The following is a 27,419-nucleotide window of genomic DNA, read 5'->3' as shown; positions in this document are numbered from 1 at the left end:
GTTATCATATTCTACCTGGAAATTTAAATGGTGATATGTATCTTGATTTTTTAAATAATTCCTTATTCGAGATATTAGAAGATTTAACGCTAAACGAGCGAAGATCTTTATTTTTTTGCACGATGGAGCTCCACCACACTTTGATAGAAGGTGTCGTAATTGGTTGGGTAATCATTTTCCGAATCGGCGGAATGGTAGAGGTGCAGAAGCTCCGATTCATTGGTCTCCTCGGTCATGCGATTTTAACCCTTTGGACTACGCAGTTTGCTCGTATATTAACGAAAAAGTCTATGCTACAGAGGTAAATTCACGCCAAGAATTGGAAGAAAGAATTCAACATTAATTTAATGACATCATAGCTGATCCCCTACGGTTAGTTAAGAAGGTTAATGGAATCTTTAGAAAAAAGAATAGACTTGTGTATTCGCGAAAACGGAATATATTTTTAACACTTACTGTAATTGAATTTTATTTTATGTTCTTAGACATTAATTTAATTTTCTTCTTGTGAGTTTTGTTTAATTACTAACTATTTCATACCAGCATCAATTATTACTTCATAATTTTCAAATCAAAATATTCTGAAAACGGTACACAGTATCGAGTTTTACTAAGAGTACCTTTTTCGTGTAAAATTTAATGATGTTTAAGTTTACTTGAAATTTTGATTAATAATTATACTCTTAAAAAAGATATATATTCTAATACTTGGTACGATCCGTGTAACTAGCGCCCTCTATGAGAATCAGATATAAAAACAAATTCATGGGATGTATCAGCTTCCAAAACATATTCTTATAAAATTTCATTACAATGTTGCCAGTAGTTTCGGCAAAATAGTAAAAAATGCGTAAATTTTTACTAAGCAAACGCCAATTATTTTTCAGTTTTTTACCTACCCTAGAGACGGGGTTACCTTTTTTGAAACACCCTGTATAGTATATATAGTGAGGGAAATCAAGAATACTGCAACTGATCCTTAATGGTAAAGTAGAAAGCTATGGATGTGTAAAAAGAATACAGGTTTCTTACTTAATACATTCGTGAACGGATTCAGATATCAAATGTGAGACAATTATTTCATGTGGCAGAAGACCGAGAAACCTTCGCAATGGTGATCACCAACGTCGAATCATTCTAATATGGCACGCGAAGAAGAAAAACAATGAAATAAGCATCTTCTAAAATGAAAATACCTTCTAAGTGAAATAAGCATCTTAGATAAAGTGCATCTTAACTTTAAATGTCTCGAATTATAATGCTAAAGTAGAAACTTAAAAACGACGCACAAATATTCAAAAGTAATTTTTTAAGTAAGAACGAGCTACCCACCTAACCTGAAAAAGTAATCTTAGTTGCTTTGGAACGTCAAACTACAAATTGGATGTTTAAAAAACGTTTATAATAAATGTTTAAGATAACCTTCCCAACTAGAAAAAAAATGTGAATGAGATGTAAGCAAAATAGAAATTACATGACACAAACCTAAAAAAAGTATAGAAGTAAGAAAAATTACCTTTACGCAACAATATAAAGACAAAACTAATAAAAATACCTCTATATAAATAATAAAATAAGTAGTAAAGAAAGATAATATTCGATGCGATTCATCATCAAGGTGATGGAAAAGAGCAAGGAGAGTGATAGTACAGTAGTAACGAAATCGAGAGTCAATATAAAAGAACTTTTTAATGACTGTAGAAGTAGAAGAAGAAAAAAGTGAATAATAAATCCAGAATGGCTTTATAAAAAATAAAAAAAGAGAAAAGTTCACGAATATGATAGAATAATAAATAAATTCTTGATATACTGGGAGGAAGTAGCAAATAAGAAAATAAACGAATTTTAATTTTTTTTAGAAAATTTTAAAAAGTAGGCGTATAACAGACTAGTGGAACGTTATTATTAGCCCTAAAATCATCTCGCTCAACACAAGTTACTAAAAGGCAAATATGAAAAATAAGACGAATGAAAATTACATAATTATATACCTATTAACAATGTTTTGGCCAAATAAACCCGAAAAACGCAGTAATAATAACATATTAATGACAGAAAAAATATTAAGAAAGCCTTAGAATATAGAAGATCTCTTTTTATGTATTCTTTGTAGAATTAACGAGAGCGTTTAAAGACGTTAGTTTAGAAGAAGTACTTAAACTAATAAAAACAAAAATTCACATAGTAGAATGATATTTAACCCTTAAGCTCCTAGCGTTACATATATATGTAACGCAGAAACCGCTCAACTATTCAGCCTGAAATTCGGGCATCGATTCTACTTATAACTACATGGCAACACATGATTTTAAAGAAACACTTGTTTACTAGTTTTTTTTTTCGTCGACCGTCCATTTATAATCAATTTTAACACCCTCAAAATCATTGATTAATGACTTCTATTAATGAATGATTTTTTATTAATGATCGATTTCATTAAAGGCAACCCAACATATTGCTTGCATAAATTAATTAAATGATCTGTGATTGGCAGTGACCTGTGGCGTAGGCAACCAAATATATACCAATTTATATACCTACTAAAAAATTTAAAATGAAGAAGCTGCTGTTAGTACTATCTGTCATTATATGTCATTGTTTACTTTATTGTTTAAAATTCTGTGTATGTGAAAAATCAAAAGATGGATATTGACGAAGAGTTTAATCTAACTCCACCAGAAGTGGCAGAAACTGCAAATAAAATATCTTTAAGTTTACTGGCTGAAAAAAGCAGAGTGTTGTACGAAAAAACATACGCTGAATTTATTGCATGATGTGACGAGAGAAAAATAATACGATATTCAGAATTTGTATTGTTGACATTGTTGTTGATATTTTTCAAACATTGCCGAAAAAGGCCTAATAGCAAGTTTGTGGCCCAAATATTCGATGCTAAAATCAACCTTAAGTTCAAAATCAAACATTGGTATATATAAATATAATAAGTTTATTATGTTTATCAAGAAAAAAAGAACAGGTTATATACCAAAGAATTTAAAAACACTTGAAAAAGAACGAGTCCAGAAATTCATCTCTGATGATTCTAACGTCGTGTTTCTAATGATAAAGGTAAACCAGTAAATTAAGTTTATATAGTATTTTTCATATAAAAATGCGTGCACGTCACAATTTATATAAAGTCACTTATATTTAAAATTTCCAGAACGTCAACCTTAGAGTTCAAATTTTCCTAACACAGCTTATAATACGAAACCAATACGGAACTGCTCGATCTTTCATAGGCGTAAACATGGTATAGTAATCAGAAAAATGTAATCATCATTATATTGTGAATTTTAGAATTATATTGATTAAAGAACCAAAACATTTGTTATTATTAATAATATAATTTTTATGAAATAACTCTTCAAGTCTAATATTCCACAAAATAATAATTTTAATTAAATATATTAGACAATTGTACGTAACTGATAGGGGAGTACTTTAAATTTTTTGACAGTTCAGCGTGGTGTAAAATTGTTTAAAGTGTTGCCGGTTTTTTAGAGTATGATTTTGGTTATGTTTTGATTTCTTACACAATTTGATCATCATATATTATATTTTAATAAATTGTATTTATAAATACATATTAAATTTAGATTAATAGCTTTAAAAACTAACTAATGTTGTGTATTGTGATTGTGCTATGCCAAAACAAATAAATAGTCTGTAGAAAGCTGATAAGCTTTCATATAAGATAGATTATTTTGAACAAGAAATAAGGGCGGGACATTTTTAATATTAATGCTGTAAAAGAGGTAAGTTTACAATTTAGAATATATAATTTTGTAATAAAATGTTTTCTTATGTATTTTAGTGTGTTGCAGTAATCTTAAAACTAAGTGTATTTACTATTAATATAGTAGTTTGACAAATAGTTTAAACATGACATTTTAAAAATTCCTCACTTACTAACTATTCTGATGCACATCTATTAATTTAATACACGTATTTCATAACATTTCATTTTGTCGGTTGCATTGATTTTCGGAGTGGCTGGTGCATTAAGAAAGGACGAACTATTTAAATTAGAAACAAAAAACGTTCACACACTCAAAACAACAGAAAACAAGGATATGAAAAACCTAGAGATAGACGAGGGAAGACAAATAAATGGAACAGATAAATTCAAGTATTTAGGAACCATAATATCGAACCAGGGAACAACAGAAGAAGATATAAACAACAGACTGAGACAAATAAGAAACTGTATAAGACAACGAAACTCAGTGTTGTGGGATAAGAACATTACGATAAAGACAAAAAAGAGAATATATAACACCCTGACAAGAAGTATTCTGACATATGGGTCCGAAAACTGGACAATAAACAAGAGAAATAGAGGTAGAATAAGAGCAGTAGAAATGGAGTTCCTGAGGAGAAGCTGTAGACTTACAAAAAGAGACAGAATTGAAAACGCAGAGATTAAGCGGAGAATGGGAGTGCAATCAGACATAATCGACTATATAGAGGAGAAGAGACTATCCTGGTACGGCCACGTCAGAAGAGCGGACAAAGGATGCTGGATAAACAAAATCACAGAATGGAGTCCGATTGGAAGAAGAAAGAGAGGAAGAATCCGAAGGTCATTCAGAGATGAAATCGACGAGGCTATGGAGAAAAGAACCCTGCGAGATGGAGACTGGAATGACAGGGAAAATTGGAGAAAACGGTTGAGTGAAGGAAGACAGTGAAAACTGTGGAAATCCTTAGTAGTAGTAGTAAAACGTTCAAGACTTGGGGGTCAAAGTTTCTTGTCACAATAAAAGTATTAAAAACACACACAAGTAGAATATTTACCATAGTAGATAACGAAGCAAATACCATTCTCAATGCAATTCCAATTCCTTCCGTTATTGCTAAATTCTTAAAATTAGAGCACTCGCATCTCTACACTGGGCATTGTTTTAGACGTTCCTCTGCCTCAATACTGTGTGACAGTGGTGCAGACTTTTCAGTTATTAAAATACTAGGTGGCTGGAAATCGAATGCTGTAGCAGAAGGTTATATAGATAATTCTATGCAGAATAAACTTGTGACAACTGAAAAACTCTTGGGACAAAATATCACTAAACCTTGTCAAAGTACTTCCTTCAGTACCACTGCTTCTTCTTCTATCACAGAATTTACAGAGGTCCAAGAAGACTTAAATATAAATTTGTCAAAATGCTATACAGCAGATAATTATTTATCAATACCTTCGTTTAATTTCAGTAATAGTACTAATTCGAATATTAATGTTTACAATAATAAAACTACCATTAAGGAAAATTAAGCTTTAAATAAAGTTAATGAAAGCTGAAAAAATTGTTGTTTCTCGTTAAGTAAATAAAAATTTAAACTAAGATATCTTTATTTCTGAAAAGTACGGTCGACGGAAAAGTTTTATAACGAACTCGTGAAATAAAATGGCGATTAACAATCTCGAACATTAACGTTAAAATATCTCAATTGTTAATCGCCCTTATAAATACACTTGTTGGTTAAATAACCATTAGCGTTTGAATCGTGGATTTGATTTAACCTGTTTATTTAGTTTAGTGTTTGATGTGACGGTGTTTATTATTTGAGTGTATTATGTAAGTATATTTTACTATTTTTTGTTATCATATTTTGTTTTAAGTGTTTTCCATTGAGCCTAAAATAATTTTTCTTATTGATAAAATAAATTTTTCAAAATTTTATCCTGGTTTTGTAAATTATGCCTTTTATTTTTGGTGTTACATATAGATAACGCTAGAAACATATCGCAAAAATCGGAACTTTTAGAATATTAATGTATTTTTTGTTCCAGAAAATAGTTTTCTCTTCAAGAAGCGCTGGATATTACTAATGTCGCTGTAACGTCAGACGTTGATGCTATATACTGAACGTCCAGAATTTAATGTGCTTACAGACGAGGAGTCTGGTGATAAGAAAGATAATAATTTGAATAGGTCCTCCGGAGAATTCTTATAGCATCTGTTGAATCTGTTTTACGAAATATTGACCATTTAACCATCTCATTGATTAGAGTTTTGATACCGTGTTGGTATTTTAAAATATCCGCTTTCTCTTTTCATCCCTTACTGAGTTATATAAGTTTATTCCAGAAAATGTTTGAGTCTAAAATGATGGTACAGTGAAAATATTATATATATTCAGTTCAGGGTTTTACTGTTGAATATAATATTTCACCTGTTATAATACTGGGTAATATAATATTACCCACAACGAAATAGTAAATTTAAGAATATGTATATATATATATATATATATATATATATATATATATATATATATATATATCTCATCATACAATAGGACAGAAAAATCAAATATAGCAGCATGTCAAAAAGGCCCCTAAAAGACAGAACACAGAAAATGCTTAGAGCAACAGAAATGGACACTTCTGGCGCCGCTCAGCGGGAATTTCCAGACGCGACAGAATAACAAACGAGAGAGTCCGAGAAATCATGGGGGTTACACATAATATTGTTGATGACATCAAAACGACACAACTCAGATGGTACAGATCAAATCCAATATTTGATTTTAGCAAAAAATCAGTAGTATGTATGCAGTAAAGCTGCGAGCTTAAGACCTTGCGGGAATTAGTTATATAGGAATTGGATTTGTGTGGAATATCTCGGCTATTTTAAACTTTGCTATACTCTTCGACAAAACGGTAGGATTTAAATTGTTGCAATTGAGTTTTCCTAATATTTTTTCTTTGCAAATTTTTTCGTGTGGTTAGTAATTTAAGAGTTAGCGGTAAATTAGTGACATAACATATTTATTAAATTATCTCGTAATATTAACTTGGCGTTATATTTGTACGTATATAATACGTATGAATTATATTGTATACAATTTTAATCTCTTTTATTTTTTTGCTGAAATCAATATTTTAGGTAGTACATATGAGGTAAATGCGTAATGTTTTGTAGGTATTGGTTTTATGGAAATTGTTTTTTTTTTAATATCTCGACCACTTTTAACTTCGACAAAATATTAAAGACTTCAATTGTTACAATTTCAATTTCCTACAATTTCTTCTTTACAATTTTTTTTCGCGCAATCGACATTTTCCGACTTAAGTGGGAAAATAGTGACCAAGTCAATTTATTAGATTATCTCGTTTATTATTAACAAAATAAATGTCCATAAAAAAATAGAGAGAATTATATTTTGTACAATTTTAATTTTTGATTTTTTAAATTTTTTGTGCTATAATCAACACGTCTATGAAAAGTTCACAAATACACAAGCGATTAACCAACCGTAGACGCTAACGCCATCAGTAGCAATCCATTCACAGGAACCAAGCCAAGACCTTAAATATTGATTTTAACAAAAAAATGAAGGACATGAAAATTGTATAAAATATAATGCTTTCAATTTTTGATTATATACAATTACGTCGTAAAGTTTATAATAAACGAGATAATTTAATAATTATTTATCTGTCTCCTTCCACTATTTTCCCCTTAACTCGGAAAATATCGACCTCACAAAAAAATTTGTCAAAAAGAAATTTTATTAAATTGCGTTTGTAACAATTTCAGTCGTTACCATTTTGGTTGAAAAGTTGAAAATGGCGAAGGTATTGAGCAAAAACACTTCTCATTTAAATTCAAGATGACGGATGATGAATATAGTCGTGATTTTAAATTTGCCATACTCTTGACTCCCCTAAAGGTTAGAATAATAAAATTTTGGGTAGCTCTCCATGCAAGATTAGATGCCGTCTCAACTGGTCTATTAAGACAAAATTTACAAAACTCAACCATATTCGTTATACAATTTCTATTCAAAACACAATGCTATCTCCAGTACCTACTATAAGTAATCGATTCGTGTTTGTGTTTTTTTGCGATGGATTATAGGACGTCATATAAAAAAGTAATTTTCTCTTTTGGTTTACCCAATAATAATTATATCTGTTATTGATGGTTTTGGTTTAAAACAGCTTAGTGAATTCAATGTTAAAAATCAACTATGTTATTTTCTCGTACGAATTTGAGAAGAGAAAGCTTTACTTCTATGTTTTGGGATTAATATTGGTAAACCCTACTTAAAATCATCCATAATAGAATAGACGCTAAGCTGCAGATGGATATTAGTGATTCTCAGTTTGGATTTCAGAATGGAGTGGACACAAGAGAGGCACTATTTTCTTTTAACGTGCTGACTCAAAGATATTTATGTATGCTTTATAGACTACAACAAGGCATTCGATAAGGTAAAACATGAGCGACTTATAAAAGTACTCAAAAACAAGAATCTGGATGTGAGGGCTGTAACATTAATATCAAATTTATACTACAGCCAACGATAAAATGTGAAAATTGAAAGAGAAGTGTCAGAAGAAGTGGAGATAAGGAGATAAGGAGAGGGGTGAGGCAAGGTTGCATACTGTCGCCGTTATTGTTTAATGCTTATTCTGAAGAAATCATACAAGAAGCTTTGGTAAACGAGACAGACGGCATGAAAGTGAACGGAAGTTTAATTAACAACATTAGGTATGCCGACGATACAGTCATAATAGCCGACAACTTGAAAGACTTAGAAAGAATAATGAACAAAATATTAAGATATAGTGAACAATACGGAATCTCTCTTAACATAAAAAACATTCATGAAAATTAGCAAGAACAACAATACAAACGAAATATTAACGGTAGGCGGCCAGCAGATTGAGATATACTTACTTGGGAACGACAATGACAGAATTAAAAAAAAAAAATTTTTTTTCGAAATACTACAATGTTCACGATTTTTACGAATTTATTACCTACCTAGGAATTTTGCACAACTGAGCTACCCCTTGTGGGAAGCCAATAATTAAGTTAGATTAAAATTTAAGCTAAAAAAATATTTGTGTACAATTTCACTGTACTCTGGTGATTGGTAAGTATATAACTGTTGTTGGTAAGTTTTTACTAAACTGTGAACACACTTATAATTCCAATTTTTTTGTACGAGCAATATTTCTCGAATTATAGGCAAAAATATGGCAAAAAAAGCAATATTTTCCTTTTTTTCAGATTTTGTTATATAAAGAATTAAGCACAAAGTTTGCGACTGTATCATATCGTTGTTATTAATACAAGGTACATTGTGAAGCGATTCCAACAAAAAAATAAACTTCTACCAAAAATGTGCATTATGGTCTGCCTTTTAACAGATCTCGTCTGGACTGTTGAGAAATAAAAATATTCCGGTAAAAATATAGTAAAAATCTAGCAAATTAATTTATTATTTTCAAAAAGACTTTGCAGTCATCTAGTGTTGCACAAAAAGCTGGGTGAATGTTTCCCATTCAGTGTGGCTTAGGGAGTAAAAATTTATGAGGGTAGTTTAAATTCAGTAAACACTTGGCAGAGTACCTCCTTGTTATTTCACTTTTAAATATTTCACTTATTTTCACAAGTAGAGTACAACAAAATTGTAAAAGTAATCACCTTAGTTTTCCCTCAGTAAAATTATTGACTTCCAATAAAGGTTAGTTGAAGGGTAAATATTACTAGGGCGGTAATAAAATAAAAGTGCAAATCTAGCACAATATTGTGGTATTTCCAAAACGTTTTTTTTTAATATTCTTTCACCATAAATTTCAAAGAAGCAAAATTATTACCTTCTCACAAGGGTAGCTAAGGGGTGAAAAATTTTTATTAAAAGGTGGTAATAAATTAGTAAAAACCTATCAGAATAATGCGGTATTTCAAAAATTATTTTTAAAAATTCTGCTGGTTTGAATATTAAGATAGCAGAAACGTATCCAAAATAAGATTGGTTTAGGGGTAAAAATTACCAGGGGGATCCAAGGTTTGGTGAAAACTTGTAGGAATAGGAGAACAAGAAAACTTACCAGAATACTTTCTTATTTCGGTTATAAATATGTAAATGTGAAAAATTACTAGGGTGGTAATAAGTTTATTCATTTATTTTATATTTCTACAATAATAGACAAGGACCTTATAGGGTCAATAAAAAACATGAAAAAACATTATTGTTGTAAAACATTTTTGTGAAAAAAAAAGCATTTTGATTATACAATATTAACAGAAGAAATGTCTAAGAAATTAAATGAAATAAAGAACTTTATAGGGTAATTATCAAACTAGATGGATATATCTGATCTGGATAAACAGACAGTTTGACAGAAAATTTGTAATATACTTTTGTCACATGGCTACTATATTTTTCTGGGTTTGTGCGATGCCACTAGGTGAAAACTCTCTGGTTATACCAATAACAGAAGTTATACTATAATAAAACAGTGAATGTAGGACACGGTAAAATAAGTTATTAACAATAAATGTTAATTTTTTTAAATTTATGTAAAGCTTTTAGTGAAAACAGTTACAGTGCTTATTAAAACTTATCTAGAATATACTTTTGTAATAGATATCTATAATAGACTTTAATAACGAGGTTATTTACCTTCTGGTAGTATTTGATCAATTGCTAAATTCTATTACAATAACTTTCTAATTTAAATTATATTTGCAAAAAAAACGTTAAACAACTGTCAAAGTGTATAGACGCATTTCAAAGTTTCTCCTTAAAATTTAAATATTTAAATGATTATTCTTAAAGTCTGAACGTGTAAATAGTGAATAGTGGTAAAATCAAAATCCTATTCCATTCCAATTTAAGCAGCCGACGAGTAAAGACCGATATGTGACAATTTCACCGAAACATTTTAACTTTAATGGTTCAAAAGTGCATTGGTAAATTTGACTTTCCAGTGGCGTAAAAAAAAATTAAGGTAACTGTTATTTTTAATCCTTTTATCCACAGAGTCCCACTAGGACATCTGTTGCACTGATAATAAAAATTTATGTGTAGTGGTTTTGGTATCCAGAACCGCTCACTAAAATGACCTCAACTACTACTCAAATGACCTCACAAAATAACACGATCAATAATACCAAGTCTTATGTTGCTGCCACTTTATCTAAACCTCCACCTCCTACGTTTCCTTATAAAAATCAAGCCATTATCTTACATGCCCTTCCTAATGTCGTTCTATTTGAGTACATAAAAGCTATAGGAGACATCGTTACCCCAAAAAATATCATCTTTGCGTCTCGAATCTCAAATAACCGCATTTGTATTTATTTAAACTCTGTTAAACTAATCGACGATCTTCTCAGTGCCCACCAAAGTATCATTATTAACTCAACAGTTGTTCCTATCCGAAGACTTATAACACCTGCTAAGCGTATTCTTATATCAAATGTATCTCCCACGATACCTCACAGCACTATCGAAGAAGCTTTAAAAGATATCGGTTTACAGATAGTCTCTCCTGTATCATTCGTGAAATGTGGCTCGTTAGGTGATGAATATGCACATATAATGAGCTTCCGAAGAGTGGCGTACGTTATTCCGGATAAAGAAAACTTCTCAGTCCAGACCTCTCTTTTAATAACTCATGACTACACATCATATCGAATATTTGTGTCTACTGACAAATTACAATGTTTTTTATGTAAACAAGATGGTCATACTGCTGAAACTTGTACCAATGAACCAATTTCCGTAACCCAATCCGAACTTCCCTCTCCCACTACCTCCGTATCCATACCCACAAATACAACGATATCCGAATGCACTCCCAATCAAATCAATGCACCATCCACATCTTACCCCGAAACTACAACTAATGTGGCAAAAAGCATCCCCTTAGTTACACAGTTAGCATCACCTCCCGTACAGAGACAGAAACGGGCTATATCCAGTGACAGTAATGCTGGCACCCCTTCTCAACTTTCTCCAGTTCCTACTCCAGAACCAACTATCAATCAAATGCCTCCCCCCTTATCTGTAAAATCTACCACTAATTCTTTTAGCCAGCCGCAAAAGAAAACAAGTAAAACAATTGAAACAAAAGAACACAAATTGACACCCATTTCTTATAATGCAGTCCAAGCCATTTATAAAAATAATTTATCCGAACTAACTCTTACTGAAAACCAATTTATAGCTTTCCTAGAAATTACCTACGGCATACCGGACCCACTTAGAGAAGCTCTCAATTTCACTTCCAATATCCAGGGATTGCTTAATGATTTATCTCTTCTTTATTTGCAATCAAAAGAGAGATCCTTTAAAAACCGAATAACAAGATTGCAAAAAAAAATTAAAAGACAGCTTAATCCTGAAGACTCCGACAATTTAAGTGCATCATCCTATTACCTATCTGATGATGAAACTAACGCTTTTATTTCTCAATGCTCTCAACAATCCTTACAGTAGTCCCACACTTATCACATTTAAACATTACATTTAAAATAATTCAATGAAATTGCGATGGTTTCTTTCCTCGCATAGAAAGAATCCAGCAATTAGCTACCAAAGAACAACCTGAAATCATATGCTTACAAGAAACTAACTCAAAAATTACTAAATTTCCTAAACTAAACAATTTTGAAGGATATCATTATATTCGAGCTGACTGCAATAGAGCCAGTGGTGGAACTTAAATTTTTATTTCCAATGAACCATTTTCTTCGCACCTTCCTCTCACCACCGAACTTGAGGCTATCGCCATAACCACTTGGTGTCCTAATAAGATTACTATTTGTAGCGTATACATTCCACCCAATCACTCTCTAAAGGAAATAGAACTTCTTGACCTCATTTATCAGCTCCCTTCTCCCTACATTCTTGTAGGCGATTTCAACGCTCACAACCCTATGTGGGGTTCCAGTAGCACGTCAAACAAAGGTAAAACTGTTGAAAACGTAATTAATTGTACAGATTCCTGTCTACTAAATACAGGCTCTAGTACACACTTGAATTTCTCATCAGGCACATTTTATTCTATAGATCTTAGCTTTAGTGATCCAAAATCCGCACCTTTACTAAATTGGAAAGTCGCTGATGATCTTTACGATAGCAATCATTACCCCATATTTATATCCACTAATATCCCCAACTCTAAACAAACTATATCCAGAAGCTACTGGCAACTCAAAAATGCCGACTGGCTAAGCTACACTACCAAAACAGATACCACCTTACCTTTTCTCACACTATCCAATAATATTGACTACAATTTATCATTAATCACAAACACGATACTCCCAGCTGCCAATTTGCATATTGGCAAAAATTCTGTTTCACACAAACATAAAAGGGTTCCGTGGTGGAGAATAATTCTTGCAAAATCTCCGTAGAACAACATAAGGAGGCACTTAGAGATTATCGGAAAAATAAAACACCAGAAAATCTCACAGAATTAAAAAAAGCTAGAGCCAGGTCGCGGTTTATTATAAAACAAAGTAAAAAATCGTCATGGAGAAACTATATATCTTCTATCAATGAAAATACCAGTCCTACTAATCTTTGGAAAAAAATACGACAAATTCAAGGAATCAATACAAATACTAAAATATCTAGTCTAATTTTAAATGATAATGTAATTAGTGACAATCAAGAAATTGGTGAGAGCCTAGCCAGTCACTTCGACAAAAAATTTAAAAGCAAAATAAATTGCTCTCAAATCGAGCCAGTAGTCGAAGCTTCCTTTCCAAGTTCTTCAGCAACTGTCAAAGATATCGATTACTTAAATTCTCAATTCTCTTACATAGAACTTACTTCGGTTATTAAAACTCTTAAGAACACTGCTTCCGGTCCCGACGATATTCCTTACATTTTTATAAAAAAGACTATCTAGTTTAGGTCATCTTAAACTTCTTGAAATGTTTAACTTTATCTGGTCATCTAACAAGTTTCCTAATCAGTGGCAAACCTCAATTGTAATACCCATTAAAAAGCCTAACATATCACGATCATCACTCAGCGCTTATCGACCAATATCTCTAACATGTACCATCTGCAAAATCTTTGAAAAAATGATCAATAAACGTCTTACGTGGTTTTTTAACAAATATAATATAATTCCAAAAGAACAGTCAGGGTTTCGACGTAATCGCTCTACTCAAGACAATCTAATACTTCTCCAAAGTCATATTTCCGATGCCTTCAACAGGAGACAAGAAGTCATTGCAGCAGTGTTTGATATTGAAGGTGCATTTGATACAATTAGCAGGCAATCTATACTGAAGAAACTTTCTCATTATAACATTAAGGGTAACATATTTAATTTTATACAAAATTTCTTAAGTTCACGAACATTTAGAGTCTCTGTCAATGGCATTTTTTCATCACTACACCATCAAACTGACGGCGTACCACAAGGTTCAATATTAAGCCCCACTCTGTTTAACCTAGCAATAAGCGACTTGTGCTCTGATATAATATCCCCTATTAGGCATGTCCTATACGCAGATGACCTGATAATTTACTGCCACGGACGATCTATCTCTACAACTTCCAAGCTTATTCAATCCGCAGTAGATACACTAGTTAAAAAAACAAGCTCCATAGGCCTGTCTTTATCATATACATAATCAAAAATAATAAAATTTAGTAGACTATCACCAAACAGTCGAAGAAGTAAAATATGCCATCAAAAGCACCAAAGATGGTAAAGCAGTAGGCCCTGATAATTTTCACTCAGAATTCTTAAAACTTATGGACTATGATGGCATAAAATGGTTGACAAATATATTTAACAGTATATATGATACGGGCGTGGTTCCCCAAGAGTGGTTAGTGTCAACTTTTATAAATCTTCCAAAAAAACCCAATTCGAGAAAGTGCGAAGACTATAGAATTATAAGCCTTATGAGCCATTTACTTAAAACATTTCTAAAGGTCATTCACAAAAGAATATATACAAAATGTGAGGAACAACTAACAAGAACACAATTCGGATTTCGTGATGCTCTGGGAACACGCGAGGCCCTTTTTGCTGTACAGGTGCTATTTCAGAGATGCAGGGATGTGAATTGTGACATATACGTATGCTTTATAGATTACCAGAAGGCATTTGACAAAGTAAAACATGACAAATTAATGACTCTAATGCAAGAAATTGGAATTGACAACAAAGATCTTAGAATTATCAGAAACATTTACTACAATCAAACGGCCAAAATCAAAATAGAAGACCAGTTAACTGATAAAATTGCAATAGAACGTGGAGTACGACAGGGCTGTATTTTGTCTCCATTGTTGTTCAACATTTATTCTGAATGGGTATTTAAGGAAGCTTTAGACGGTTGTGCGAAAGGAATACTAATAAATGGTGAATGGTTGAATAACATTAGATATGCAGATGACACTATAGTTTTTGCCGATAATCTGAATGACTTACAGATATTAACAAATCGCATAACAGAAATCAGCAACAGATACGGACTACCTCTTAACATAAAGAAAACCAAATTTATGACAATTAGTAAAAAACCAATACTAAACGCTCAACTTACAATCAACCAACAGAATATCGAAAGAGTCGAGCAATATACATATCTAGGCACCAATTTAAATAGCCAATGGGGCCACTCAACAGAAATTAAACAGCGAATAATAAAAGCAAAAGCAGCATTCGTTAGAATGAGAACCATTTTCAACAGTCGAGACATATCATTAAAAACAAAATGCCGTCTATTGAACTGCTACATATTCACAGTTCTGCTCTACGGAATGGAAGCATGGACACTGACTGTTGCATCTATGAATCGGCTCGAAGCTTTCGAGATGTGGTGTTATAGGCGCATCTTACGTATATCCTGGGTTGACAGAGTTACTAATGTGGAGGTCCTGCGTAGAATGGGGAAAGAATGTGAAATTCTCATGACCGTCAAAACTAAAAAGTTGGAATATCTAGGACATGTAACGAGAAATCCAGAACGTTACGGCCTTCTCCAGCTGATTCTCCAAGGGAAAGTGAATGGTAAGAGAGGACCGGGAAGAAGACGCATTTCCTGGCTTCAAAATTTGCGAAAGTGGTATAACACGACTACCACTGAACTGTTCCGCGCTGCAATAAATAAAGTAAAGATAGCCGTGATGATCGCCAACATCTGGAACGGATAGGCACTTTAAGAAGAAGACTATCACCCTTCCAATCTCCTAATATTATGATTGAGAGAGCGAATCTTCCAGTAGTCAAGGAATGCAAAATTCTCGGTGTAACGTTTGATTCACGACTCACCTGGAAACAACATATTCTAGAAATAAAAGGTGAAGCAAACAAGAGGCTTAACATTATCAAAACTCTTTCAAACTATCATTGGGGCGCAGATGAGAACTCCCTGCTTAAGATATATAGGTCTATCATTCGTTCAAAACTGGATTACGGTTGTTACATATATATCTCTGCCTCTAAAACACACCTTAACCTTTTAAATTCGATACATCACACAGCCTTACGAATTTGTTTAGGAGCCTTTCGATCTAGCCCCGTAGAAAGTCTATATTGCGAAGCCAATGAGCCCCCACTTTGGATTAGACGTGAACAATTATTACTTACCTATGCTGCCTCCGTTTCATCCAATACCTCCAATCCAGTTTATCTTCTTCTTACTTCATCAACTAACAACCAGCATTACTATTCTAAATCACCATCAATAAAACCCATTCCACTAATTTTAACACAATTACTTAATAACATCTCTCTATCACAAACAATCCCACGATCCCTACCTCCATATCCTCCTTGGTCTATAATCACCCCTCAGTTTAACACATCTCTTACAAGATTCGATAAACTTACAACACCCAGGGAACTCATTAAAAAGTCTTTTAAGAAATTATATTTACAAATAAATACGACATAGTACTTTACACTGATGCCTCAAAGAATGATACAGGAGTAGGCTGTTCTGTTACCACGTCAGATAACCTTATCACATCATCTTGTATCCCCTCGTTTTGTAGCGTTTTCACTGGCGAACTATTTAGCATATTTCAGGCTTTCAAATCCATTTCTTCACCTGATAAACAAGTTGCAATATGCACAGACTCACTAGCCTCAATACAATCTATCCAAAATATATTCACTGATCATCCTATTGTCCAAAAGATCCTTGATTGTTACCAACTAATCGCTTCCCAAAAAATAACAGTTACATTAATCTGGCTACCATCCCATATTGGTATCACAGGCAACGAACTTGCAGACAGCCATGCAAAACTTGCCTCAACATCATCTGATAATACGGTTAATATACAAATTAGTAAAGATTTAAAATCTCACATTAAGAAACGAGCAAGAACCCGATGGCAACAACACTGGGACACCAATAACTCAGCATTACATCATATCCAACAGTTAGTCGATAGCCCCCTTGATTTGATCTTAACCAGTATGTCCAGACGAGATGCTATTGTAACACGAAGACTTCGAATAGGACATACAAGATTAACACACGGATACCTGATGTCATCCAGCAACCGACCCACTTGTGAGACCTGTCAATCACATCTAACAGTTAACCATATTCTCACCGAATGTCATCAATATTCAGCAAAAAGACTATTTTATTGCCTTAAAAGTGATTTAAAAGACATACTCAATAACTTGGATCAAATAACCTCAAGTCTAAAATTTCTCAGAGACGTTCAGTTATATTATAAAATATACTTTTGATTGTATTATAACAGTATGTACTCTATAACATATTCTTGTAATTTATTGTAACAGTTTTACATTTGTAACCGTTTTCGTGTAAGTGGCCTTTGTTGCCGAGCACGTTAATTTTCAATAAAAAAAAAAAATTATATTTGTGTAAGTGTCTAGGTTCAAAGGTTACTTTAAAAACCTCTATTACGAGGTTATTTACCTTTCGTTAGCATTAGATCAATTGCTAAATTCTATTGCAATAACTTCCTAGTTGAAATTATATTTGCGTAAGCGTCTAGGTTCAAAGATAATTACAAAGCGCGGCGCAATGGACTTTTTTATGAATTGATGCTTGCCTAAGATCTTACGACCAGATATATTAAACATTTACTATTCAGGCATAAATTAAACCCTTAATTTGTAATGTCACATTAATTTTAACCTCCTAGTTTCATTGCATATAATTGTGATAGATATCGAGAACATACTTTTGTAATAGATATCCAAAATATACTTTCATAACGAGATTATTTACTTTCTAATAGTACTGTATCAATAGCTAAATTCTATTGCAATAACTTTCTAGTTTAAATTATATTTATGTAATCGTCTAGGTTCAAAGGTATAAGTTACATTGCGCGGTGCAATTGACTTTTTGATGAATTGATGTTTTATTTGTAAGATTATAAATCGAGTTTGAACACTTTTGAGCATGTAGTCTAATTAAAATATTCACAACATTGAGAACTCAAGTCATTGTTTAGAGGTTGCATTTAGTGTATACTTATTTATTAGCTACCAATGAAATTGTAGTCTACGACTTCCAATTTTTCACATCGTAGATTGATAAGTTAGGACATAAGAGCAATCGCAATAATATTCGAATGAATACATCGATTTTTTACCCCATCAATTTTTACTATTAATAAATATCTACTGACCTGCTGTAGCTGCTGCCGCTTCAACACCATTTTCGTTAACGTCAATAAATGCCTTTTGTAAAACAAAGTCGACTTGAAGTGTACCATTGGAGATATTAGAAAGTTCATTTCCGGGTTTGAACATTTTTCTAACTCCCAACTAAAAAGAAGCAATTTTATAAATATCGAATATAGAACAAAATCACATAAGAAAAAAAAATACATTAAATAAAATATTATTGTGTAAGCTTATATAACTTGTAAACTCGACTTTTTCTATTGTTTATCACCATCATAGTTTGTAAATATAAAAAATGGAAACTGTAACTTTGTAAACATGATTCTGCTAAACTTTATTTCTAGGTAGATTCTGCCATTTGTTTTTATACAGGGTGTTTCAAAAAGGTATGTCATAAATTAAATCACGCATACCTTAGTACAAAAGTGTACACAAAAAAAGTTACAGCCCTTTGGAGTTACAAAATAAAAATTGTTTTTTTGCATTATGTCCTAAACTACTTGACATTTTGTTATAAAAATGGACACGTTACTTTCTTGTTCTGAAAGCATTTTTCATACAAATTCTTATTTGGGAGGATTTAGGGCTTAAAATTATTCTGTGCGCTTAGATTTTGTTGTTTCTTTTTTATGAAAATGCTTTCGGAACAAGAAAGTAACGTGTTTATTTTTATTACAAAATGTCAAGTAGTTTAGGAGATAATGCAAAAAAAACTATTTTTATTTTATAACTTCAAAGGGCTGTAACTTTTTTTGTGTACACTTTTGTACAAAGGTAAGTTGGATTCAATCAATTTATTTTTGTCCCAGGAATGCGTGATTTAATTTATGACATACTTTTTTGAAACACTTCGTATTTTGTTTAAAGTCTGGCAGCCTTTATAAAACACTTACTGGCAGCCCTAGCTTTGTCTTTATTTTTTATTATTAAACTTTTCTTGCTTAAGTTTGTACCATAATTTGTTATAAGTATGTAAAACTGGACCGCTGTTGACTCGGTGACCGTTCAGTGTATATTTTTGTAAACTTCCTGTACATGTTTTCTGTTACAATAGTTTTTAAGATATTTGTTTTTTAGAACTTGTCCCATCACTTGTTTCAGTTCAGGCTTGAAAAGTATTATATCAGAAGTAACTGAAATCTTCCCTTTCCAGTCTTCATTAAAAGTTGTTCTGGCATTCTGCTACCTACTTTTATAAGACAATACTTATGATAACGTCTATTGACATTTTTAACAGGCTTATTTTTTTATAAGCAGGTCTGCTTGTTTATTGGCGGATTGATACCTTTTGAAATGTTGTCACTTAATCTTTTGCGCGGTCCCCCGATTCGTCGGAATTCTGTCGATTGTTGATTTATTTCTTGCTATTTTGACCACACGGGTTTCTTCCATTCTGCTTATGTGGTTATTTCGTTCTTTTTTCTATTCTATTTTAGTGTCCATTTGTTTATACACTGTAAGTTACATTTTCTTATACTGTCTTCACTGTCCTTTCAATATATCAGCGTATTTCCTTTAATTTAGTCAGAACTCTCATCTCTGCCGTTTTTATTAGTCTTTATGTTGTGGCTGTGTTGCGTCTTATTTTTGATGCATATGCCATTATTAGTCTTACACTGGCTTTGATAGTGTGACAATTATGTAAGTATGGTCGGTGGACAGATCCCAGGATGCTTGTATGTCAAAATAATTTAAGGCCATGCTATGGAGGATAAATCAGTCGAGTAGATCTGGGCTTTTTTTGGATCTGATGGCCAGTAGGTGAGTTGCCCTGTAGATAAGTAGGAACTGTTTGTGTTAACTATGTGCTAGTCTGAGATTTTCTCCCTTTGTCGTGCATAGTCTCGACCCCCAGCCAGTCACCTTCAATTAAGAATTTGTTTGGTAGATGTTTGAAGAAGTCCTTATATTCTGCTGGGGTAATATTATGCCTTGGAGGGCTGTACATTGCTGCAATGTCAAAAGACCATGTTTGAGAACTGATACAGATTACTGCAGCTTGTATTTTTTTCGTCTGATACATTGTTTCCTCATAGTGTGGTATGGTTTTCCGTTCAATAATAGCAGCGCCACCGTGTGTTCTTCCACCAGGATGGTTGGTGTTGTAAATAGAATAATGAGGGATCTTGAACATCGTTCTGTCAGTAAAATGGGTTTCCGATATGAGTAGAAGATCAATTTTGTTATGTTCAAGAAAGTTAGTAACTTCTGTGTTATGGTTGCCTAGGCCGTTGGCATTTCATTGTGCAATTCGTAGTGACTTAAGTTCCATTACTAAAATCATGAATGTGTTGCTTGTGTGAGTCCATTTCAAAAGGTAAAAGAAATAATAAATTAGACTTACTCACAATCAGTTTAATTTAACTATCCAGACGACCGGTTTCGCTTTCTACAATATGCAAAGCATCTTCAGGTCACGATAAAAAGTTAAATAAATGCTGAAATAATAAACCCATATTAGGGTGTTGTCTAATAAAGATAAACAAAGATAGATGATATACGCTATCACACGCTATAATAAATATATCTCTAGAATAAATAAAAATAACTTTTAAATAACTTAATGGTATAGAACATTACTTTCATCAAACAAACAGTTACATTACACCTATCTCTACTTCCTTGGATAAAATCTGTCTCCTCAAAAACTTCCCCGTTTACTGTCAAACAATTACAATAGCAGACTTGAGTTCTCCAATCAACAATACAAGATAGTTTGAACCATGTTCTTTCAACCATCAATTAATAGAGTACCGGCATGTAAGTAATGTTTTATTTATTTGTTCATTTACTAATTCATTACAGTTTAATAGACTATTTTACCAATTTGTGGGTCTTACCTTGTCTGCTTAAACATTTTATTCATTTTGAATAACCACAGACATGTAATATTGGCATAATTACTGTAATTTATATTATTTATATCATCTATCTTTGTTTATCTTTATTAGGCAACACCCTAATATGGGTTTATTATTTCAGCATTTATTTAACTTTGTATCGTGACCTGAAGATGCTTTGCATATTGTAGAAAGCGAAATTGGTCGTCTGGATAGTTAAATTAAATTGACTGTGAGTAAGTCTAATTTATTATTTCTTTTACCTTTTTCCATTACTAAATTTATTTATTACTGTGAAAAGCATATTTAAGATCACGCTATTTTATTTTATTAGTTGTGAAAACATACCTTTGAATTCGTTAAGGAAACTCTTCATCATCTCTCCAATCTCACTGTTTGTATTACTTACCACTTGTTATTTGAGCGGAAGTTGCATGATTTTGTTTGTGTGAGTTCGTATTATTATGGACATTATTTACATTTGTTCCACCTGTTGCTTGTGTGTAATTTGCGTGATTTTGATTGCTTAAGTTCGGATCATTCAGTCCTGTATTTCTGTTATATTGCAGTTGATTGTTCGCTGGAGTGTGTGATGATACTATTCTTGCTCTGTTTCTACTGCTAATTAACTCTTTACATACCATGCATCCTTTGTAATTTGCGGTGTGTGCTCCATTGCAGAGAGCGCACGTGGCAGGTGTGTGCCTAGGTTTTTTACAATCGGCTAACATATGGTTGCCTCCACATTTGACACGGTGGTAAGGTCCTGCAAGTCTATTTGCTTTTTGTATTTGATCTTTTACTTTTTTGTCGAGGCCTCCATAACTCGACAGTGTAATTCCAAGATATTTTATTTTCATTACTTGTTTATTACTGATATTATCGATTTTTATTTTAAATCTGATTGGTTTTTTCTGATCACTATTGTTTTGACTTAACATTGTGACAATAAATTCTTTTGCTCTTATGTTAAATCTGCGGACTAGTCTTTACAGACTACTGTTTTTACTTCTTTCTATCTCATTTTGTATCTTTTTTTTTGTTGACACTCATGATAATTTTATCCACGTTTAAATTGAAGAGCATAGGACTCAATGAGTTCGTTTGTCTTTTCCGTTGCCTATTTCTAAAGGTTCTGTAAGTTGTTCGTCTATTCTAACTTCCAATTTTTGTTTTAGAAGATATTTTTCATAGTTTTTATAATATTAAGGCGAGTTTGTCTATTATACATAAGATGAATTATATCTTTGAGTGTTACTCTGTCAATTGTTTTCTTTAAGTCAGTCAAACACAGAAATTCTGGTCTACTATACTCTAGTGAATCCTCTCTTATTTGCTTTATGACGAATATTGCATTTGTGTACTATATTTTAGTACGAAAACCCTGTTGTTTATCTGCTAAATTTATCTTGTTTTTAGGATTCCTGTAAAATTGCAGTTGTAAGTTTTAGGGTAGTATTTAACAAGTGTATATCTCTGTAGTTCTCTGGCTGTTTTTAACTCCTTTTTTGAATGGTAGAATTAGTTCGCCCGTTCTTCATTCTTTCGGTATTTTTATTGCGTTTTTATAATATTGTTAATTAGAGTTGTTAATTGTTCCGTCATTGCTGCTATACAATATTTATTTCTAGTAATTTCTGGCGTTTCTGGTTCTAGCGTTATTTGTTCTTTCTCTGCATGAAACTTTTTTAGATTGTTAATCCTTGTACTTTTTTCTATGTGTTTTAGTTTTATTAGTTCCTTTACCCATTTCTCTGATCTCTTATAAAGCGCCATATATCCTTTTGCAGACCATAAATATAAGTTTCCATTTCTTTCAAAAAACATTTTCAATGATCATTTTTTATCTTTCCTACAAATGCGTGTGTTTCAATTCTTATTGTCTTATAATTATCGGATGCCTCTTATACCTTAGTAGTATGTATTTTAGGTAAGCCTTTTTCTTTTCTTTACATGTTTCACTTCTGTACAAAACCATGGAGTTCTTAACTTTGAAAACAATTTATTTTTATTTATGTCTGTTTTACTAAGAACTTTCTTAGCTGAGCCTAAGATACTGGACATACTTTTAGTCCATTTTGATGTGGCTTTATCACTTTCTCTGATATATATGTTTCTGCTTCGTTCTGTTATTCTTTTTGTAATATCCTTATTATTTTTTATCTATTTTCCATTATCGTTTCAACCAGTCTTCTTCTGTGTCATATGATAAACTCACATCTCTATGTAACTAGTACATATTGGCGTCATTTTTAAAAAACTTTTCATTTTCTGTTTTGGACTTCTCTCTGATATTTTGGTTTTAATTTTCATCTGAATCTAAATTAAGTATTAACAGTAAAAATTGAACAGACCCAGCATGACTAAATCATTATAAGTTTAAAACGCGTTAAATACTGTTAACTGGATATTATTGGATATTTTTAAAGAATCGATAGATAATAAGTATGATATGTTACCAGCGTAGCCACTTGGAAAAGAAGAGGTCTACTACAAACAGGTAAGATAGTGAAAATAACTAAAAAGCTAATAATAAGATTTAAATTTAGCTGAGACACAGCAAAGTTGCCGTTTTAATTAAAAATAACATTAAAGATTCAGTTCACGAATATAATTAAAGATTTAAATTAAGCTGAGACACAGCAAAGTTGTGTCTCACAACTAAAAGCAAAAGCCATTTAAAGTATTTCAGTATTTTTTTCTTTGATTCAAGAAAGCATGTTTGTTGTTTGTACTCCCTTATTTAAAACTACTGTTAAACAATCAACTAGTTGAATAATTTAATTAGTTTTTGAACTAGTTACTTGTTTAGGAAAAACTGTTCAGTTTCGTTAACGATGAAAACGTCAATGACTCACCTCTACTGTTTTTCTCGTTACTACTACTACAGTATCCTTACTTTGACAACTCGACGTTGCCAAATAATTTTGTAAGAAGCTTTTTTATAGTGGCATCATAAAGCAGTTTATTATTTTTATTGAGAATAAGGCACAATGTGACTTTAAAATAAGCTTATTTTGATGTTTAGATTACCAATTCGGAAATCGTAATTAAAATGCGAAAAATTAATAAGTTTTATTTATATAAAACGATTTCCGAAGTAGAAATCAAAATGTTCAATTAAACTTATTGTAAAGGAAAATTGTGGCATATTTCAAATAAAAAACAGTAAGCTGCCATTTAAATCAATTAGCCCAAATTTGATTATCTTAGAACATTGTTGAAATGCTAAAAAGACAACAGGTCAAATAAAAACAATAAGTTTGGCAACGTTGAACTTTCCCTTTTTTATAATTTCCACTAATGCATTTTCGACGATATAAAGGGCGGACCTAATATACCTCTCTCTATTTAAACAGGTGTTTCCCACTCCATCTCACGTAAGGTACGTACCGACCATATACTTTTACTTTTACCTATACCGTATATCGAGACAGCATAATATGAGCAAGACGATTCCTGAAAGAACCGCAAGAGTCATTTTTACTAGGCATAGATAATCGAACGCTAAAATATCCAGATGGGAAATTATTTTTTTTAAGTTATCTTATACTTTAGTTTTGGCATTGTGTTCTGTAAAAGTTTAACCCTTAAGTTAGAACCGATAGTACCTATTGCCCAAAAACTTTTATTAAATTATTAATTTGTTATTGGTATAAGGTTATGGAGAAACTTATAATAGTAATGGTTACAGATAAAAGATAAAATTGTATAAAAAAGAAATAATGTCGACAACTTACCGACTGCAAGATGGGTTTAAAATCAATTTCAGTCTCGATAGTGAATTTGGGCAAGGTGATGGCAACTCTAGCAGATTCCATTGTTTGGGGAGCCAAATATAGTTTTAAGTTTTGTTCAACAGCTGAGAGTCCATCGATTTTGTCGGGTAAAACAAATGTGATACTAGTATTTCCATTGTTAAAACTAAGCTCCAAAAATTTAGCCTTAAGTTTTTCGTTGTAAGCATATTTGGCAATTGATTCGGTATACATGGTGGTTATTTTTTTGGATTCAGCGGGTGAATTGTAGAATGTTCTTTTAGCAGTATTCATTGGGGAGAAAGGATTTTTCCATTTTCCTGAGAAGTATAAAGCATTGATTAAAACTATTACTGTGCTAGGATTTAAATTTTGTGGATCAATGAGATTTGTGATTCTATTGTTAGTTTTTTCTTCGACCCAGCTGTTCATCAAGTTAGCGGCCTTGCTGGTTTGAGAAAAGTCTATGTTCTCGACTTCAGCGGCATAATTATTAACAGCAATATCGTTAAATTGTTTCTTTATTAAGAAGTTTTGAGCCAAATAAATTTTGTTTGCTAACTTTACATTATACTCATCTTCATTTACTTCTAGGCCAGTTATTAGTTTTCTATAAGCTTCATTTATACTTTTTATTTTCTGGGGTAAGCTTAAACCTTTTAGCAACTGTTTTCTTGTAGTTCCTCTAGCTCCATTTGCAAGCAAGGACAATATGACTTCGGCAGATAATCCACTAAAAATAATGTTTTCCTCCTTGCCTGATATTTTCATCAGTTTCTATAACATAAAAAGTGAGTTGTAACTAAATATGAGCAAGCAAAAATACAATGATAATAAGGTATTAAAAAATCATAATATCCCCTAATGGACGAGCTGGAGTCACGCAGACTCCTAGTACTTTAGAAGTTGTTGTAACTTTCCGGTGACCTTGAATCTTGAACATGTTTAAGTTAGAAATCAGAGGCTCAGTGACTCCACCTCACCGTTAAGGTAAGTTTTTTAATTGTTATAAAATTAAAGATTTTTGTGTAAAACCTGTTATTAATATGTTAGACAATAATTTTAAAACTACTCTTTTAAGATGGTATAATGAGGATAAATCTGGCTTATCTGATATAGAAGATGGATATCAGTTTTAAAACAATGCATATTTTGAAAACATTTTAATTTACCTGCATATTATGGTGACCTTTACATCCAAAAATTATATTTAACAGTTGTTTGGGAAAGTATCTAGTATTTATTTTCATATTTTTCATTTAATATTTTTCTTTTACTGTACTATAATGTGATCAAATTTAATGGTATATTCTAACACTTTGTCTTAAAAGATATTATTTTCTGTTATTTCGTACAATCTCCAAGGCCGATTTTCTGTTATTCCACCGTTTTTACAACCCAATTCTCTTTATTTATCTTTTTTCTCTTGTTTATCTTTGCTACTTATTCGTTATTTTTAGCATATATTCGATTTGTATGGTAGAGAATCGTTTCAGGTAAATCCCTAATCTCAAAGAGACATATGTTGCATTCATGGAAGATTTTTTTACTTCTGAACGTATGATGCCGGTTGCTGAATTCGATTTTAAATAGACTATTTCTTATAACTTAGTTATAACAGTTTTCAAAAAACAAATTTTAATTTCGCTTCTTTTTTCCAAAATTCGTACTAGCTTCGACGCCAATCTATATGACGTTCTAGGTGTGTCACTAATTGACGCTCTTTATACCGGTCTTAAAAGGGCATCTCCTTCTTTACTTTATGTTCGATATTTTCGCTCTTGTTTCATTTGCGATGTAAAGCAAACGTATATACAAATTAAAGTAAATATTGAATTTAGGAACTATAAAGGTGTTCTGGGTCTGAAGATCGGATTTTTCGAAACTTTTCCAAGAGTTTTTACTACGTACCGTTACTAACGGCACTTCTTCTTCGTTTTATTTCGCTTAAAAAACTCTACAAAAGTAACTCTTTTATCTACTAACCTTCTGCAGTGGGCATTTATTCAGCTTCTAAAGCTCGATGGTTTTTCACTAGGTAATGAACCAGAAACCATCTCGACGGCCTTCCGTCAGAATCACGCTTTAAGTGATTCTCTTTTATCTAGTCACCCCCTGCAGTGAGTACACGCTTAGCTTTTAAAGCTCGATGGTTTTTCGCTAGACTAATCAACAACGTCAGCAACCATCTTCGTTTATTTTCAAGGCTTTGGCTCAGATATTTTGACATGTTGTTCGCTGACAAAGGGGAACCTTCCATTTTCACGATACTGGGCCTAAAATGGAATCCTACGACTGACTTTTTATCTTATTCTTCTCGTCCCTATTACAAATCTTGTACAAAACGGGCTATTCGTTCTTAAATCAGTCGTATTTTTGATTCTTTTCTCTTGTTTTTATTCTTTTTCCATG

The 27,419-nt window shown here is 32.1% G+C and overlaps 1 protein-coding gene across 3 annotated transcripts in view; it reads right to left on the bottom strand.

The window, feature by feature from the left end:
* Window positions 1-27,419, bottom strand: part of LOC140434824 (antichymotrypsin-2-like) — a 62,361-nt gene that overhangs the window by 22,565 nt on the left and 12,377 nt on the right. For all 3 annotated transcript variants that reach the window (XM_072523385.1, XM_072523386.1, XM_072523387.1), the window contains exons 2-3: window positions 24,990-25,784; window positions 18,412-18,550 (exon numbers count right to left, since the gene is read on the bottom strand). In XM_072523385.1, the coding sequence (XP_072379486.1) occupies window positions 18,412-18,550; window positions 24,990-25,784 (934 nt within the window). The remainder of the gene's footprint in view (window positions 1-18,411; window positions 18,551-24,989; window positions 25,785-27,419) is intronic.

This window comes from Diabrotica undecimpunctata, chromosome 2 (genome assembly GCF_040954645.1).
Source record: "Diabrotica undecimpunctata isolate CICGRU chromosome 2, icDiaUnde3, whole genome shotgun sequence".
NCBI lineage: Eukaryota > Metazoa > Arthropoda > Insecta > Coleoptera > Chrysomelidae > Diabrotica > Diabrotica undecimpunctata.
The sequence above is the reverse complement of the archived record's forward strand: the minus strand, read 5'-3'. Positions and strand labels throughout refer to the sequence as shown.